Source organism: Leptinotarsa decemlineata, unplaced genomic scaffold, assembly GCF_025532065.1.
Source record: "Leptinotarsa decemlineata unplaced genomic scaffold, Ldec_3_MD MMD2_P_RNA_scaffold_2, whole genome shotgun sequence".
Taxonomy (NCBI): domain Eukaryota; kingdom Metazoa; phylum Arthropoda; class Insecta; order Coleoptera; family Chrysomelidae; genus Leptinotarsa; species Leptinotarsa decemlineata.
The window spans coordinates 23,970,977-23,985,096 of NW_027412529.1; the positions used below are offsets into that span (position 1 = coordinate 23,970,977).

A 14,120-nucleotide genomic window follows, 5' to 3' on the forward strand; every position below is an offset into this window, starting at 1 on the left:
ATCTGAAACGAACACTATAATTGTAATGAGAATTGAAATGAAGTAATTTACCTACACCAAAAAATTAATGGTGCAATAATTGTTCGAATTGGAGTCCATCCATTTTGAGACATTTTTGAACTTGGTTTTTCATATTATTCATTGCTCTTAATACACTTATTTGCTGCATTGTTGTGAAATCATTCAAAATCCTCAATCTCGAGTCTTCCACATTTTCTATCTCTATGCCAGCGTACATCCTATTTTTCAATGTCCCCCATAGAAAATAGTCCAAAATAGTAAGATCTGGTGATCTTGCAGGCCATCTTATTGGTCCATTGTCTCGAAATGGAAGGACTCCAATTCGAACATTTATTGCGCCATTAATTTTTTTGTGTAAATAAATTACTTCATTTCAATTTTCATTACAATTATAGTGTTCGTTTCGGATGTTATTATTGCTATCATTTCTTTGTCTGCTCATAAAAACACATATAATATATTTTTGTTGTAGATATGTTTCAGATTATCATAAAAGGTTTATTCGACGTTAATTGTAGAAAATAGGTACCTAAAAATGAAAACAGAACTCTCTAAAAACTATTCGGTACAAAGGGAGACGTGAAAGTTGCTATTGTGTTTTTATTTAACTCAGTCAACCAATTTCCAGGGCCGTAATTTAAAAGGGAATAATTCACCCAATTATAATCAAATATTACCGAAAAATCCCGAAATATAAAATAAAATTTAATTTGTCGGTATGAAGTGAACGTCTACGATCCAAAAACTACAACAAAAAATACAGGTCCGTATTTAAAAATTCAAAGATGGGGATGGCCCAAGTCAGATGACACCCTATATAAAAGATTCATGAACATATTCTGATAGCTCACATCAAGTGCCAATAGCAAAATGTAGTTAGATTTTCAATATATCTGCGAATAAAGAAGATATAGACAAAAAATAATTTGGGATTTTTTGGTTTTTCCTAAATATCTCCAGAACCAAAAGAGCTATATTCGATTTTTTTACGTCATTGAATAGGTCTCTAGAATACGCAACTTTGCCACAATTGAACCGACACTCTAAAAATCTAGTGTCGCTCGAGACGCCTTGGAGAACGACCATAGAATCAATGATAACTGTCTGAAATTGTTGAGATTGGTACATGACACTAGATTTTTCGATGCTTTTGAAAGTCTGGAATAACAAGCATGAGAACTGTGGATAGTGACAACGGCCCCATTCCGAAGAGCCCATTGTTAACCTTTTATAAATCACCCTGTTGAAATTAGCGCGAACTGTCATAAAAAAATTTCTAGCGAATTCCTACCCAAAATCATTGATGTATGTCGGAAAGTGAAAATGTACCCTGTAAGATATAATAGAGACCAGTATGAGACTTAGGAATTACTTAACTTCATCTCTTGAAGATGCCAACTTGATTGGTGAGACACGTGTCAGCATTCAAAGGAATATTTGGTTCATAGTGAAAATCAAGAACACAACATTGATACATTCCCAGACTTGGGCATAGCATCACAAATATGTTCAACCATTACCTTTACCAACTGTAGCATAGAAAGATCCCCATCAAAACTGAAATATTTAGAAAACTATAATGATATCTTTGAATATGTAATTAGTAAATTTGTCTTCAAAACAAGAAAAACACCACTTGAATCTATCCAAATTAATGAATAAATAATAGATAAGTATTGAGATATAATATTCAATTATAAAAAATTGTCTGAGGTCTACTTGTGCCTCTCTTAGTCAGTTGTGAATCCAGAGCGAGAGATACCCTTCTACTCCTCTCTATCCTACCCATGTGCTGCAAAATTCTGTGCCCGTCTCTAGGAGAAACATTATCGTTATGTGCCCTGGACCCTCAATTGAATAAAGGCTGTACTGGATGTACTTGAAAATAATATATAGTGTTACCATAAAAGTCTGCATCAAGTTTTTTTAAAAGTAGTTTTATTCAAAATTTGACTTTAGCATTAATTTCTAATGACTAAAACTAAGCAGCTCTCCATTCTTGAACTTGTGAATTTTGACAACTAGTTTAGGATCCATTGGTATTTGGAGCAATCCACAAGAAGTGTTTTTGGACCAATAGTCGGTAATTATGATATGTTATAGAAGTTGAATAATTATTGTTTTGGTATCTCACATAAGGTATTGATAATTCAATTAACATTTTTGTTATTTCAGCAACCTATTGCAGGTGCCAAAAGAACATTGACTATTATAAACCAAAACCAGTCCTAACAAATAAAAATCTTAGTAGAAATTTGACAAAAGTTATTTTCTTTATCCTATATTCAATATCAATTTCTACAAAATAAATAAATTTCTAATTCGAATGAGATGGAAAATAACGGAAAAATACGTGTTTCACATTCATTTTTGCCTACATCAAATTTTTTAATTTTGATGCTACCGAAATAGCGTTTTACTCAATATATATTTTTCTACAAAATCCAAATAGGGACATTAAAATTTGATCTAATGTGATATTATTGATTGATTGATATTATTGTTTTTTGACCCAGGTAACTTCATAAAATACCTATATGTGAAAAGGTAGTTTATGTTTTAAAGTATAATAATATAATAAGGACAAACAAGTGCATCCTAACCACGTGTACATGACATAAAAAAAAGGGGTTTTCCAACAACCGATATTACTGAAACTAATGTTACTACCTGTGTAACCACCATTTTCATCGAACGTTATTAAAGTGATTTGTGAGCCATGAAAACACCACAAAGTATGTGTAAAAATTCAGTGTCATGAAAATCCTATAAGATGACTTTTTTCAATGGTGAATAATTAACCAAGACGTTTTAATAATAAACAAGAAAAAAGCAAGTGATGAATGAAATTAGATTGGAAATGATTTAAGTTGATATTGTGTAGTTCAGTAGAACATATGCAAGAAAACTTCATATGCAAACACGTTCCTGAACATTAAAGTTTAAGTTTAGATTGATATAGAAATTTTGGCTTTCATTCAAGAAAATAAGAGTTCCTAAATTAATTTTTCCTTGTAGTATAAAAACCTCATCTCTTTATCAGTGCACATGCCAAATTTATGAATAGATGGTCAAATGTATTAGCAATGGCGATAGTCAGAGACATTGTTTATAAAGGTAGATGTATAGTTACATTTGATCTGTGTAAATACGTCCCAGAGAGTGTAAAAAAGTGTAACGAGTTAAGTCTGTATTGAGTAGAAAATATTTTTTTTCTGTTGAACTAATATATACTACTTTTATATACAAATAGCCTTTTCAAAAATAGATATTTTCTTAAGTATTCTTCAGGCTCAAAACAAATAAGCTTTTCAACACATATAACCAAATTTCAATACAACTATTTAGATATTGTGAAAAAAAAACACATTTACTATGTTGCTACTTCAAAGAAAATGTGTCTGAAATTGAGCAATGTCAAAACTAAGAAGCTTTATGAAGAATGCAATAATTCTTATTTTTGCAACAGGGGTGCATTTGCAAAAATGGGCAAATAAGTTAAAATTATCCTATCAAGCTGAAATTTTTGAAATAGCCTGATTTTTATGCTAACCTCGTGATTACTTTTTTATGGTTATGTTTTATTTATGAAATTAAAAATTGATGTCAAAGTTAGTAAAACTATTGATAAAAAAATTCCGCATGACGAGGTAACACTGGTGACGCGGTATACAGAATATTTCAATTAAGTTGATTTCAAGTTCTTGTGAAGCCAAAAGTAATACAAACTGCAAACGAAACACCTAACTTGAATAATTTATAGTTGAAAATTCATGCAGAAGAAGTTTCATAAATGTATGTATATTTCAAAGCAAAGTGACATGCACCATACTATATAGGTAAAAAATGAAAATTACCATATTTTCGAATTGTTAATTTTGAATGAACATGTATAATCATTTTTACAAAATTTATAATATTGAATAATCTGAATTGTTTTTATAGTCTCTATTTTATAAATGACAATATGTAACATATTTATAACAATTTCCATTCTTTTCACATTTTGAATCATATATCATTTATTATGTTCTCAACATAAAATAAATATATAACACCACCTGCAAAAGTTAGTGAAATGATTTTACTACTGAACACTGAACAGCAAGATTAATGTACCACTATAACTTTTCAATAAATATTTATTTTTATGAGGAAATAAATAAATATTTTTGGGTCTTAATGAACCGGGATTTAAGTGAGTGAGCCTCTAAACAAAAAACAATTGAAGTTGAAAAGGAAAAAATGAGAAAAAATATGAGCAAAACTAGAATAAAAAATTGTAAATCATTGTAAAATGTTCAGCAACAGGTATTTACACCTCTATTGTGAATAACACACCGACATGTCTTATATTTTCATTATTTAAAAAGTTCTATATTTCAATGAAAACTCTTACAAGCTGGTTCAATTTATTGGGATGGTTCAGATGTTGAAATAAACATCAATAAACGTCGATAAAGCATGTCTCAAACATTCTGCTAAATAATCTTGAACAATCCAAGCCACATGAGGGTTGAGAATTATTCTGCTTAGGCAAGAACCGATTCTCCTTCATACAATGTGATGTTCAAGAAGTTGCATTCAGCTTTAATCTCATTTAGTCATGGATGCACTCGTAGTCATATATCTGAATTTAATAAACAAAACTTGGACTCATATGACCAAAGAACTCAATCTCAGGTTTGAACAAGCTAATTGATATATTCTTGTAAATAGTTTAACTTCGCCCTACAGTGCTCTGGGGTTGAAGCGTTCTCTCAGAAGGCTATTCTTCCTGGTATCAGATTATCTTCAGCAAGGCGCTGACGAATGGAATACGTATAAATTTTGATTCAATGTGCTTGCTGTAACTGTGTTTGAAGCAACCTTGCTGTTACAAACCAATGTCTCAACGCAGAAAGTCTTGAATAACAGTACTGACCAATCTGACCAAAGTTCTTATTCTCGATGACTATTATATTATTCTAGGTGTCAGGTTATCTTCAAGTCGTCGATAAATGGAATAAAAAGAAATTTTCATTCTGCTTTTGTAGCTATGTTTGTAGCAACCTAGCTGTTACAAACTGTAGTCTCAACACATTCTGACTAAAGAACTTCTTCTCAGTCTTGATCAAGCCATCGATATGTTCTCTTGATAAATAAAATCTGTAATTAGATGATGTTTGAATCTAGTATTATAATCATGTTCTAGTGTTTTGAAAAGTTCATTATTTTGCAAAGTTTAATCTTGCTTTAACATTAACATTAATTTTATTCATCGTGAAATCCATATAATTAAAATTAGATAAATTTATCAGACTAGTCAAACAGTTTAAAATACAAAGGGTGCACTTTAAGATAATTCGAGACTTACACTATACTTACACTAATACATTCAATCTACATTACATCTAAAATTTAAAAAATCATTTATGTCATAAAAAGCATGACTTGCTAAAAATGTTTTAAGTTTGTTCTTAAAGTTTAAAATGTTTTTTGACTCTAGAGTTTTGTCTGTATCCAATATGTCACCGAACTTGTTATAGCATTCAACTCCTATGTGTTTGGGAGCATGTTGTGCAATTTCTAAGCGTGAAAAAGGTTGGTGAATGTTTAATTTGTTTCGTGTATTATAAGAGTGTAAATCAGCGTTTTTTTTTAATGTTTGATTATGGTTCTTTGGGATCAAATCATTCCCTCTGATGGCTATTCTTTCAAATGTCTGGTTATCTGTAGCAGGGCGTCATAGAATGGAATATGTTAAAATTTGGATTCCATATAATTTGCTGTAGCTGCGTATGTAGCAACCTAGATGTTACAAACCACTGTCAAAACTCATAAAGTCTTCAATAACAGTTCTGAACCACAGTCGTCATACAATTGCTGGGCTGACCAAGACATCTAAGTGTTCAACGGTCTTTGTATATCTGTGAATATATAAAACCGTTTGTTCTATTTTTTACTTGTATCTGATTTCACTGTAATTTCATTTCAGGTGATGAAATTCATCATGAAACATTGTCAATCACCTTCAAACAAACGTTGAACACCCGGTACTGACCCCTAACCAGCGATTTATTCTGAGGATATGAGAAGACTATCAAGCTTACCGAGTAAGAAACTCACCTCAGTTTTTTGTGCAGAGCGAGAGACAACAACATCATTGCCAAAGGTTTTCTGCTGAAATCACCAATCCCAGGAGAGAGCCAAACGCATAGTGGAACGCACCAGCCGAGCAATGATAAGGTCTCAAATTAATTATCATCGTTGGAAGAGATCAACTTTGTTGCACGATGCCACGGAACGATTTAAAGTAATGAGAAGAGACATTGGAAGAGGATCATGGACCAATCTTTGCCAAGACTGAAAGCACGTGCTTGACAAGACATGTAGAATACCCACAAAAAAAGTGGGGAAAGTTAGTGAGGAAACAATACCCAAATGCAGACCGAAAACAGGACAACTATGAAGTCGCCAACGTCATCAACATGAGTTCCCACCCGCTCACGGACATAGAGGAATCCTTGTTGACAAAGGGTTTAAACTTCACCATTACCCCAACATCTGTGCCCACTTTGGAGATAATTACTGCAGTGGAATCCACGAGTTCCTTATTGACCAGATTCCCAACAAATTGACAGAAGACAGAAGAATTCAGATGGAAAATCAGAGAACAGCTGGATCAAGAACCAGTTCCAACATCTTACATCAGCAATGAAGAACGTAGAGTTCTGAACGGCCCACTTAGAGATAATACCATCAAGATCCTACCTGCACATAAAGGAAGCGTTACTGTGGTGATGGATACTGTTCTCTACGAACAGAAGATCGTAGAGGTTCTGCAGAAGGGAAAATACACAAAGATTGTACGGGACTCTACTGCATCAATTGAAAGGAAGTTGTACCAGACTTTGAAAAAACACCAAGTCTTTTTTTCGGAAAGGGAGATATCAATGCTAACACCGCACCACAGTAAGCCCCCTCACTTGTATGGACTACCCAAAATCAACAAGAAGGGTGTTACGCTCAGACCGATCTTCAGCTCCAGAGATTCGGCTACTCAAAAGTTGTCTAGATATTTCCAATAATACAACCATTATAAGATAAAAAAAATCATTTTTTGTGAAGAATACAAAGCATTTTGTCGAACTACTAGGGGCAATGGAAGTAACAGAGCAAGATCAACTAATCAGTTGCGACATGGAAAGCCTTTACACCAACGTTTTGGTCGAAGAAGCACTCCAAATCATACAGAATAAGCTATCCAAAGACAGGGACCTGGAATATAGAATGAATTTACCTATAGAAGTAATTATGGAATCACTAGGATGCTGTGCACGGAACTGTTATTTTCAACTGAAGGACGAATTCTTTACACAAGATGAGGGAATGCCAATGGGATCGCCAATTTCACCAGTTATAGCCAACATATATATGGAGTGGTTTGGAACACATAAAAGCAAATGTTCATTGCAAATGACAAATTTGAAAAACAGTACCTAAATATCCTTTACATTTTACCAAAAAAGCAACAATAAGAAAGTGATGCATTATTTTTGCTGATCAGTGTGTTATATATAAATCTTTAGTATTTTTTATTAATTCATCATGCATGAATGTATAGTTCGATTAAAATAATTCATGGAATGAGTGAGAGGTTACATTATCAATATTTTAGTCACATGAAATAACAAATAACACTTCTTACATTCAACATCTCGTCGCTGGTTGAAGTTCGTAAAAGAAATTCTTTTTTCCTTGTTAACCCTCTGTGGAAGATGCGCCTCTTGATTGAATCTCCAAAACTCCTGTTTTTAGGGTTCCCACTTTTCATGACCTGCAAAGGAGTTCCATAACCATTCTCTCTGTTGAATTGTTTAACCAACTTTCTCTTCTTGGACGATTCTGGTAAGCTCTGAATATGTGCGTAAAGTTGTGCTAGAGCTGTTTCGGTGGGGTTTGACTCGTTTTCCTTGGCTGTTCTTTCGTGATCTACAAAGGTGAACACGGTGCTTGCAGCATCCGTTACTGATTCATTCAACCTTTTGGTTGGTGAAACAATTCGTTTCTTCTCATACTTTGCCTTGAAGTCCATAATCAATTTGTTGGGAATCTTGAACAACTCCGGTGATTTTTTAATCATAAAACTAATGATGCCAAATAGAGCTTGTGAGTCTTTCAATAAAGTTTCTGGAGGAAGTTTTCTTGGGCACAGTAAATGAGGAGTGAACAGTTTTGCCAAGTTGTCAGGAGACATTTTATTAAAACTTTCAAAAGATGCCGTTGTGTGCAATAACTCCAAAATATCTTTCAACAGCACTTTGTTTTCTGTTGGAAGAAGTAAGAGAAGAAGCTGCAAAGCTTCTAATAGCTTTCCTTCTTGAATTTTTTGTTCAGTAATTCCACAAGATTCTGTAAATACAAAAATTTAAATTCAAAGCTTTCAAAACTCACCAACACTGAACCACCTGCTATTTGCCAATATACTGGAAAATGTCCTTCAGTTAATAAAGGATCCGGTAACTCGGATAAAAAACTTTTGAGAACTGAAGCACAATCGTGAACATTATATGTTCCCTCTTCTAACATTAAGGTGACCCCACGATTCAACAGATTTCTGAGATCATGTTGCCTCTCCAAAGATCCAGTTCGCCTAAATATACCTTCACTTTTCATATCTAAAAAAAACATATATGATATACTTTTTATAACAGCTCATTTATACATTACTCTCTTCCTTTTTAAGAAATTCAATGAGTTGGTAAACTTGACAAATCCCTTCTTGCGTCAATGGGGCTCCTTCCATAACCCCTCTGAATTTTGCTTTCTTGAAAAACGGTGCAAGATTCCATTTTTTAAGTTTTCCTTTTTCAGAAAAACACTCTCGTCTGGAACAAAAACTCTCAATTAAAAACAGATTCATAAAAGTACTAATAATTTGCAGGGTTTCAATTACTATATATTTGGGCGATTTATTAAAAAAACTCTACAATATCAACAATTTCATTTTCCGTTAACTAGTTTAGTGATCTATTAATTTTTCTGAAAAAAGGTTGTTTGGGTAACAGGATCAATTTTTTCTTAAAAAAAAAACAATTTTTTTCTTGCCGACGATTTTAATTAAATTCTTCTTCCAGCCCTGAAGATCATATCAGAAGGATAGTGGATGGAACCAATTATAATATAATTTTCATCTAGTAACATTTATTTAAAAAAATTGAAATCTGAATAATTTTCTTACTGAAATACATTTCTTATAATCGAAACCAGAGCCCAAAAATGAAACATTTGTTATCTAACACCAAAAGTGCTTATGAATGGTACTAGGCTGAACCACGATGCTGGACTTAACTGTCCTCTAAAACAAGCCTAACTAGGTGTTTCTCCTCATGAAGACACCAACTGTGTGATAAACAGAATACTCAATTCATAAATATCAATGATTAACAGGGCTCCCAGGCAGCCCGTTACCAAGCCAAGTTACAATATCAGATGACTTGCAGGTAAAACTGTAGAGAAAGACAAAAGACATTTTGTAATATCCAAGTTTAACTTTGCAATGGCTGTGCTTCATTGATATGGATATCGATCCCAAAGATGGTGCATTCGTAAAGGGACATATCATAGCCTTTTCTTACTCAGATTCCTGTAAATTCAAGGTGAAAAAAAATAATGAACCGTTCAAATCCAAATTGCCATTTCTCAGTTAAATAGAAATGAAGTACATATTATTACATAGTTAATTTATCTATGACAGTTCTGGACATATGAGTGTACTTATATGACGACAAAGTATATTCAAGAAAAAATACGTATTAAAAAAATGAATCATGTGTTGCAGTTGTTATTTGTGTTATTTGAATACGTTATGGATTTTCATCAAGTATCGGCCAACAAAGTATATTCTAGAAAAAATACGTATTAAAAAAATGAATCATGTGTTGCAGTTGTTATTTGTGTTATTTGAATACGTTATAGATTTTCATCAAGTATCAGCCAATTACACCACATAAATAATTACATCCTATAACAATTTTCACAATGGAAATTCAGTGTCACTTGCACTTGGGCCAGTTAATAAATCAACGACAGATTACTCGTTTAATCAAATATTTATGTTCAATATTACTACTAGTTTCCACTTACTCATCAGTATTAATATCCAATAGAAAAGATAGGTGCATGCGAACCAGAATATGAAATTGTTCTGTATAATCTCTTTTGAATCTTTCGGCAACACTTTCATCCGTTTCCTTATTCACCGAACACATCATAAACGGAGAAATGAACACCTCAAAAATGTTTAATTTTATTTTCCATTAATAAAAATTTAAAAATAAACAAAAGTAACGGATAACCTACAAAATTTGAAAAGTAAAAAGAGCATAAAAGTAACGACACTTTTACATTCTTCTTCTTATTTTTACTACATGAACGAACCCTCTAAATTTTTTCTCAGAACCGAGGGGAACAAAAAATTTCTACCGATGATGGCACTACACAATCGATAAAGAGCTGATCAGAATGATGATGGGGAATATAGGTTATGGAATTTTTTTTGTTATTTGTTGTTTTGAGTTGTTCAATTGGAAATTAGAACAAATCCAGGTTCTAATTCTAATATTTCTGAATGTATCTGAACGATGAATCTTCATAAACGGATTTCCACAAGGTAGCGATGCAAAACTGTAGAAAAATAAAGGGAATGTCAAGGAAACATGTAATATTTGTTAAAGGTACAAAGTTTTTTGCTGAAATATTCTCCTCATGAATGAGATTACCTTTGGTATCGGCAAATAATAATGTGGATGAATAGGGTTAAGTATGCAATTATGAAGCAAGTCGGCTAGGTTTCTAAAACCTACCACTGCATTTCTCAGTATACCACGAAACTTGTCAAACGTCTTTTCTCATAATAAATAGCAGCTTCCATGAATAGTTCATTCACGGATGTTCAGGGTACATCAAAAAATTAATTTAAATTATGTTTTCGGGAGATTACTCGTTGTTCAAAAATAGCACTAAAATAATCCCATGTTGTATGTGTATTAGACTAAATTCAAAGTCACAGAAATTGTTTGAATAGGTTGAGAAGCCAATTTGATTTAGCAATTTTAGCTCTAAAACAGGTTTATGTTTTATTTTGTTGTGGATCACTTGGTGCCTTTTCATAAATTTTTTTATCGGAAAATAATAAGACCCACACCTTACTCTATTGAAATTTCAGTCGACGTATACATCTAAACTATTACTACCGCTTACAGAGTAAAGTAAAATTACGTAAGACTTTTATTTGCTCCCAACTTAGTGGCTTCGACAAGATTAATTTTTGGTGAATTTTATTATGTTGGTTGAGTTTTGGAAATATTACGTTGCGAAATTTTTCGAAAATTAAGACCAATCCCTAGGTGCATTTTGATTCATAAAAGTTACGTATTCAATATACGAGGATACTTTTTTTAAGACTCCATTTTGGTATTAACAAGATGGACTCAGTAAACAGAATGAATGAAATTTACTTATACTTATAATATTTGTATTGTCGATCCAGCACATAGGAAGTATGGTATAGCTGACGTAATTCTACCCCTGTGCGAAGTTTATTCAACGAACTCGGGTTTACATCTCCTCTATTCCTAAGATGAAAACAATAGGGATACCGGTTTGTTTTTGATTTCTGCAGAATTGGCGGATTCTTCTTCATTGACGGTAGGTTCTTCTTTTGTAAAGCTTCCAGGTTATGAGGGCTATAAGCTCAGAGTAATAAAAAATATACTCTGAGGCTGTAAGGAGAATTACTGAAAGGGTTATGAGTATGCTTGCAAACTGAGTATTACAGGGTGGATGCTTTTGAAGTCCCAGATTTGAAAAATGTTTGCATCGTCTTGAAGTTCATGGATTCTCCTCAGGTCGATTGATTGCAAGAGAATCGGATTGGATTCCAATTCTTCTGGGCTGATTGTATTCATTCCGATTTCCGGAATGGTTAGTGGTGATATCTTGAAATTTCTTTCTTGTTCCATAACTTGAAGTCTCCGATGGTGACTCCGTATTTGAGTAGAACTTTGTTGATATTTGTAGGAAATCGAACTGTAAACTCTACTAAACTTCAAATATACTGGGCTCTCCAATCAGGATGAATTCGTCATTTTGGCATGTTTCCAAAACTTCCAACCGTTTTTCAAAGGGGATTACTAAAACGTGTTGGTCGGAGATATTTTCTATGATTGGGTTGGCAAAGTGAACTCCTGTAGTGTGGCAATTCAGATTGTTGACTACTTTGTGGTTCCAAATGATCATGACAGATATACGTATCTTCGATTATAGGACACATCTCATTCTCATAATGTTGTTGAGTTTCTCTCCAAGTATAGGGAGAGAAAAAATTGGAAATTGTTTAGCAAATATATGTTTGTTTTATGAAAATGTTACCTGTGTACCAACCAATTGATAATGTCAAATATGGAAAATGTAATGAAATAATTCAAATCCATTCGAGCAAATACATGAATTGAAAGATGTTCCAACCTCAACTTCAATATTCTAAAACAAAAACACTCAGTATTCACAATTCCATTTTTCAATATATCAAGTTCATTGACATCAAAATTGATACTATTACTGGATATATAAATATAAAACAATCTCCAAATACGCAAACTTGCACGGATGCGCATTAAGTATTTTGCCTTAGTACGGTGACCGGAGCAACCTCATCATATGAATCTTTATAAATATTTAGGGAGGTCAAGATCATCAACGAGTATTGAGAAATTCATTCAATATTCAGAAACGGTTCCAGAGTATTTTTAGAATACAGCACATCACCTTTTCATCGATCCTGCTGGGTAGCAGTAGGAATATATTGTAAGTTTTTGGTGATTCTTTGTATTTTTCTCTTAACTATCCAATGTTAATTCATTCCTGTGCGTATTTTTCTCATTTTTTTATAATAAATATTTCATTCATTCATTCAAGTTTTCAAATGAGTTCTTTCATTATTTGGATAAATGAGGGTCGGGTGAAACATCGAAAAATCCTCTCGAAATAAGCAAAGCAAGTACCTACTGAGTTGCGACAATAATAATACAAGGTATAATTTTACAATCGAGGAATCCTGTCTTTATTATATAATGTAGGTAAATATTTTATCAGTCTTTCTTTCTAACTCCCTAGTTGAAATCACAATGCTGTAGTGACAAACTGACAGTTTGAATAGAGCCTTAAAGATGAAAGCTCGACCAGCTACCGAAAGCGCTCGCATATAATAAATAAAAGTTATAAAACTTCAAATCCTTTTTGTAACATATATTAATATTGAAAAATGCCACGCTTTTTCAGTAATTAGCCCACACTGTGGCATCTTAAATCGGTTTGTTGAAAAAAGTCATTTTTAATATCGTCAAGGGGAAACGCCACTGTGAAGGAACAAAAACAGTTTTTTTTTTCAATTTTCTCAAAGTATATAGGTAAGTAGTTCAAAACTATGCAAAAATTTTCACTCAAAATCTCAAAAATTGTACTGAGATACACGTAAAAAGAGGGGTATGGCGGGTATTTTGGACCGTCGGAATATAAAACAATTGTTTTAAAAAAATTAGACTGTAAGAAAAAAATATATAAAAAAAACATTTAAGGTAGGCCTAAACACCTACCGGAGAATTATATATAGCGCCGTTTTTTTTGTTAATACCGATAAATTGAAGAAATTTTGTGAAAGAAATTGTTTTTGACACTTCCGGATTTTCGAGAAATTTCAATTGATTATTCTGCAATTGCGTCCTGCGCACCACCGGAAAGAACATCATTTTCCTTTCACTTTTTGCGTATATGAATCCCATCGACATAACCTTATGAATTCCCCTAAAGGCGCCATATCCCGGTCTAATGAAAGTGTGGAATAACGGATGTAATTCTATCCTGTGCGAAGTTCGGTCAGCGAAATCGGATTCATTACTCATAGAAGAACTGTGAAGTTTCAGTCTTTGTCTTTCTAGAAAGTCAAGGATTTACACCAATAGATCCATTTCACGCCAGAGGTTTCAATTCTACCAATGAAATTATTATATAATGTTCAATGCGTGTTTATAATCAAACAATGGTAATGAAATATGTTT

At 32.8% G+C, this 14,120-nt stretch overlaps 1 protein-coding gene across 2 annotated transcripts in view; it reads right to left on the reverse strand.

The window, feature by feature from the left end:
• The window catches only part of LOC111503279 (Rho GTPase activating protein at 54D), a 28,180-nt gene extending 17,676 nt beyond the window's left edge, over window positions 1-10,504 (reverse strand). Inside the window, exons 1-4 of one of the 2 annotated variants that reach the window (XM_074186091.1) lie at window positions 10,150-10,504; window positions 8,734-8,891; window positions 8,472-8,681; window positions 7,712-8,415 (exon numbers count right to left, since the gene is read on the reverse strand). In XM_074186091.1, coding sequence (XP_074042192.1) covers window positions 7,712-8,415; window positions 8,472-8,681; window positions 8,734-8,891; window positions 10,150-10,277 — 1,200 coding nt within the window. In that variant the 5' untranslated portion in view covers window positions 10,278-10,504. The remainder of the gene's footprint in view (window positions 1-7,711; window positions 8,416-8,471; window positions 8,682-8,733; window positions 8,892-10,149) is intronic. The other variant, XM_023157547.2, reaches the window with a different exon arrangement.
• Between the last annotated feature and the right edge of the window lie 3,616 nt (window positions 10,505-14,120).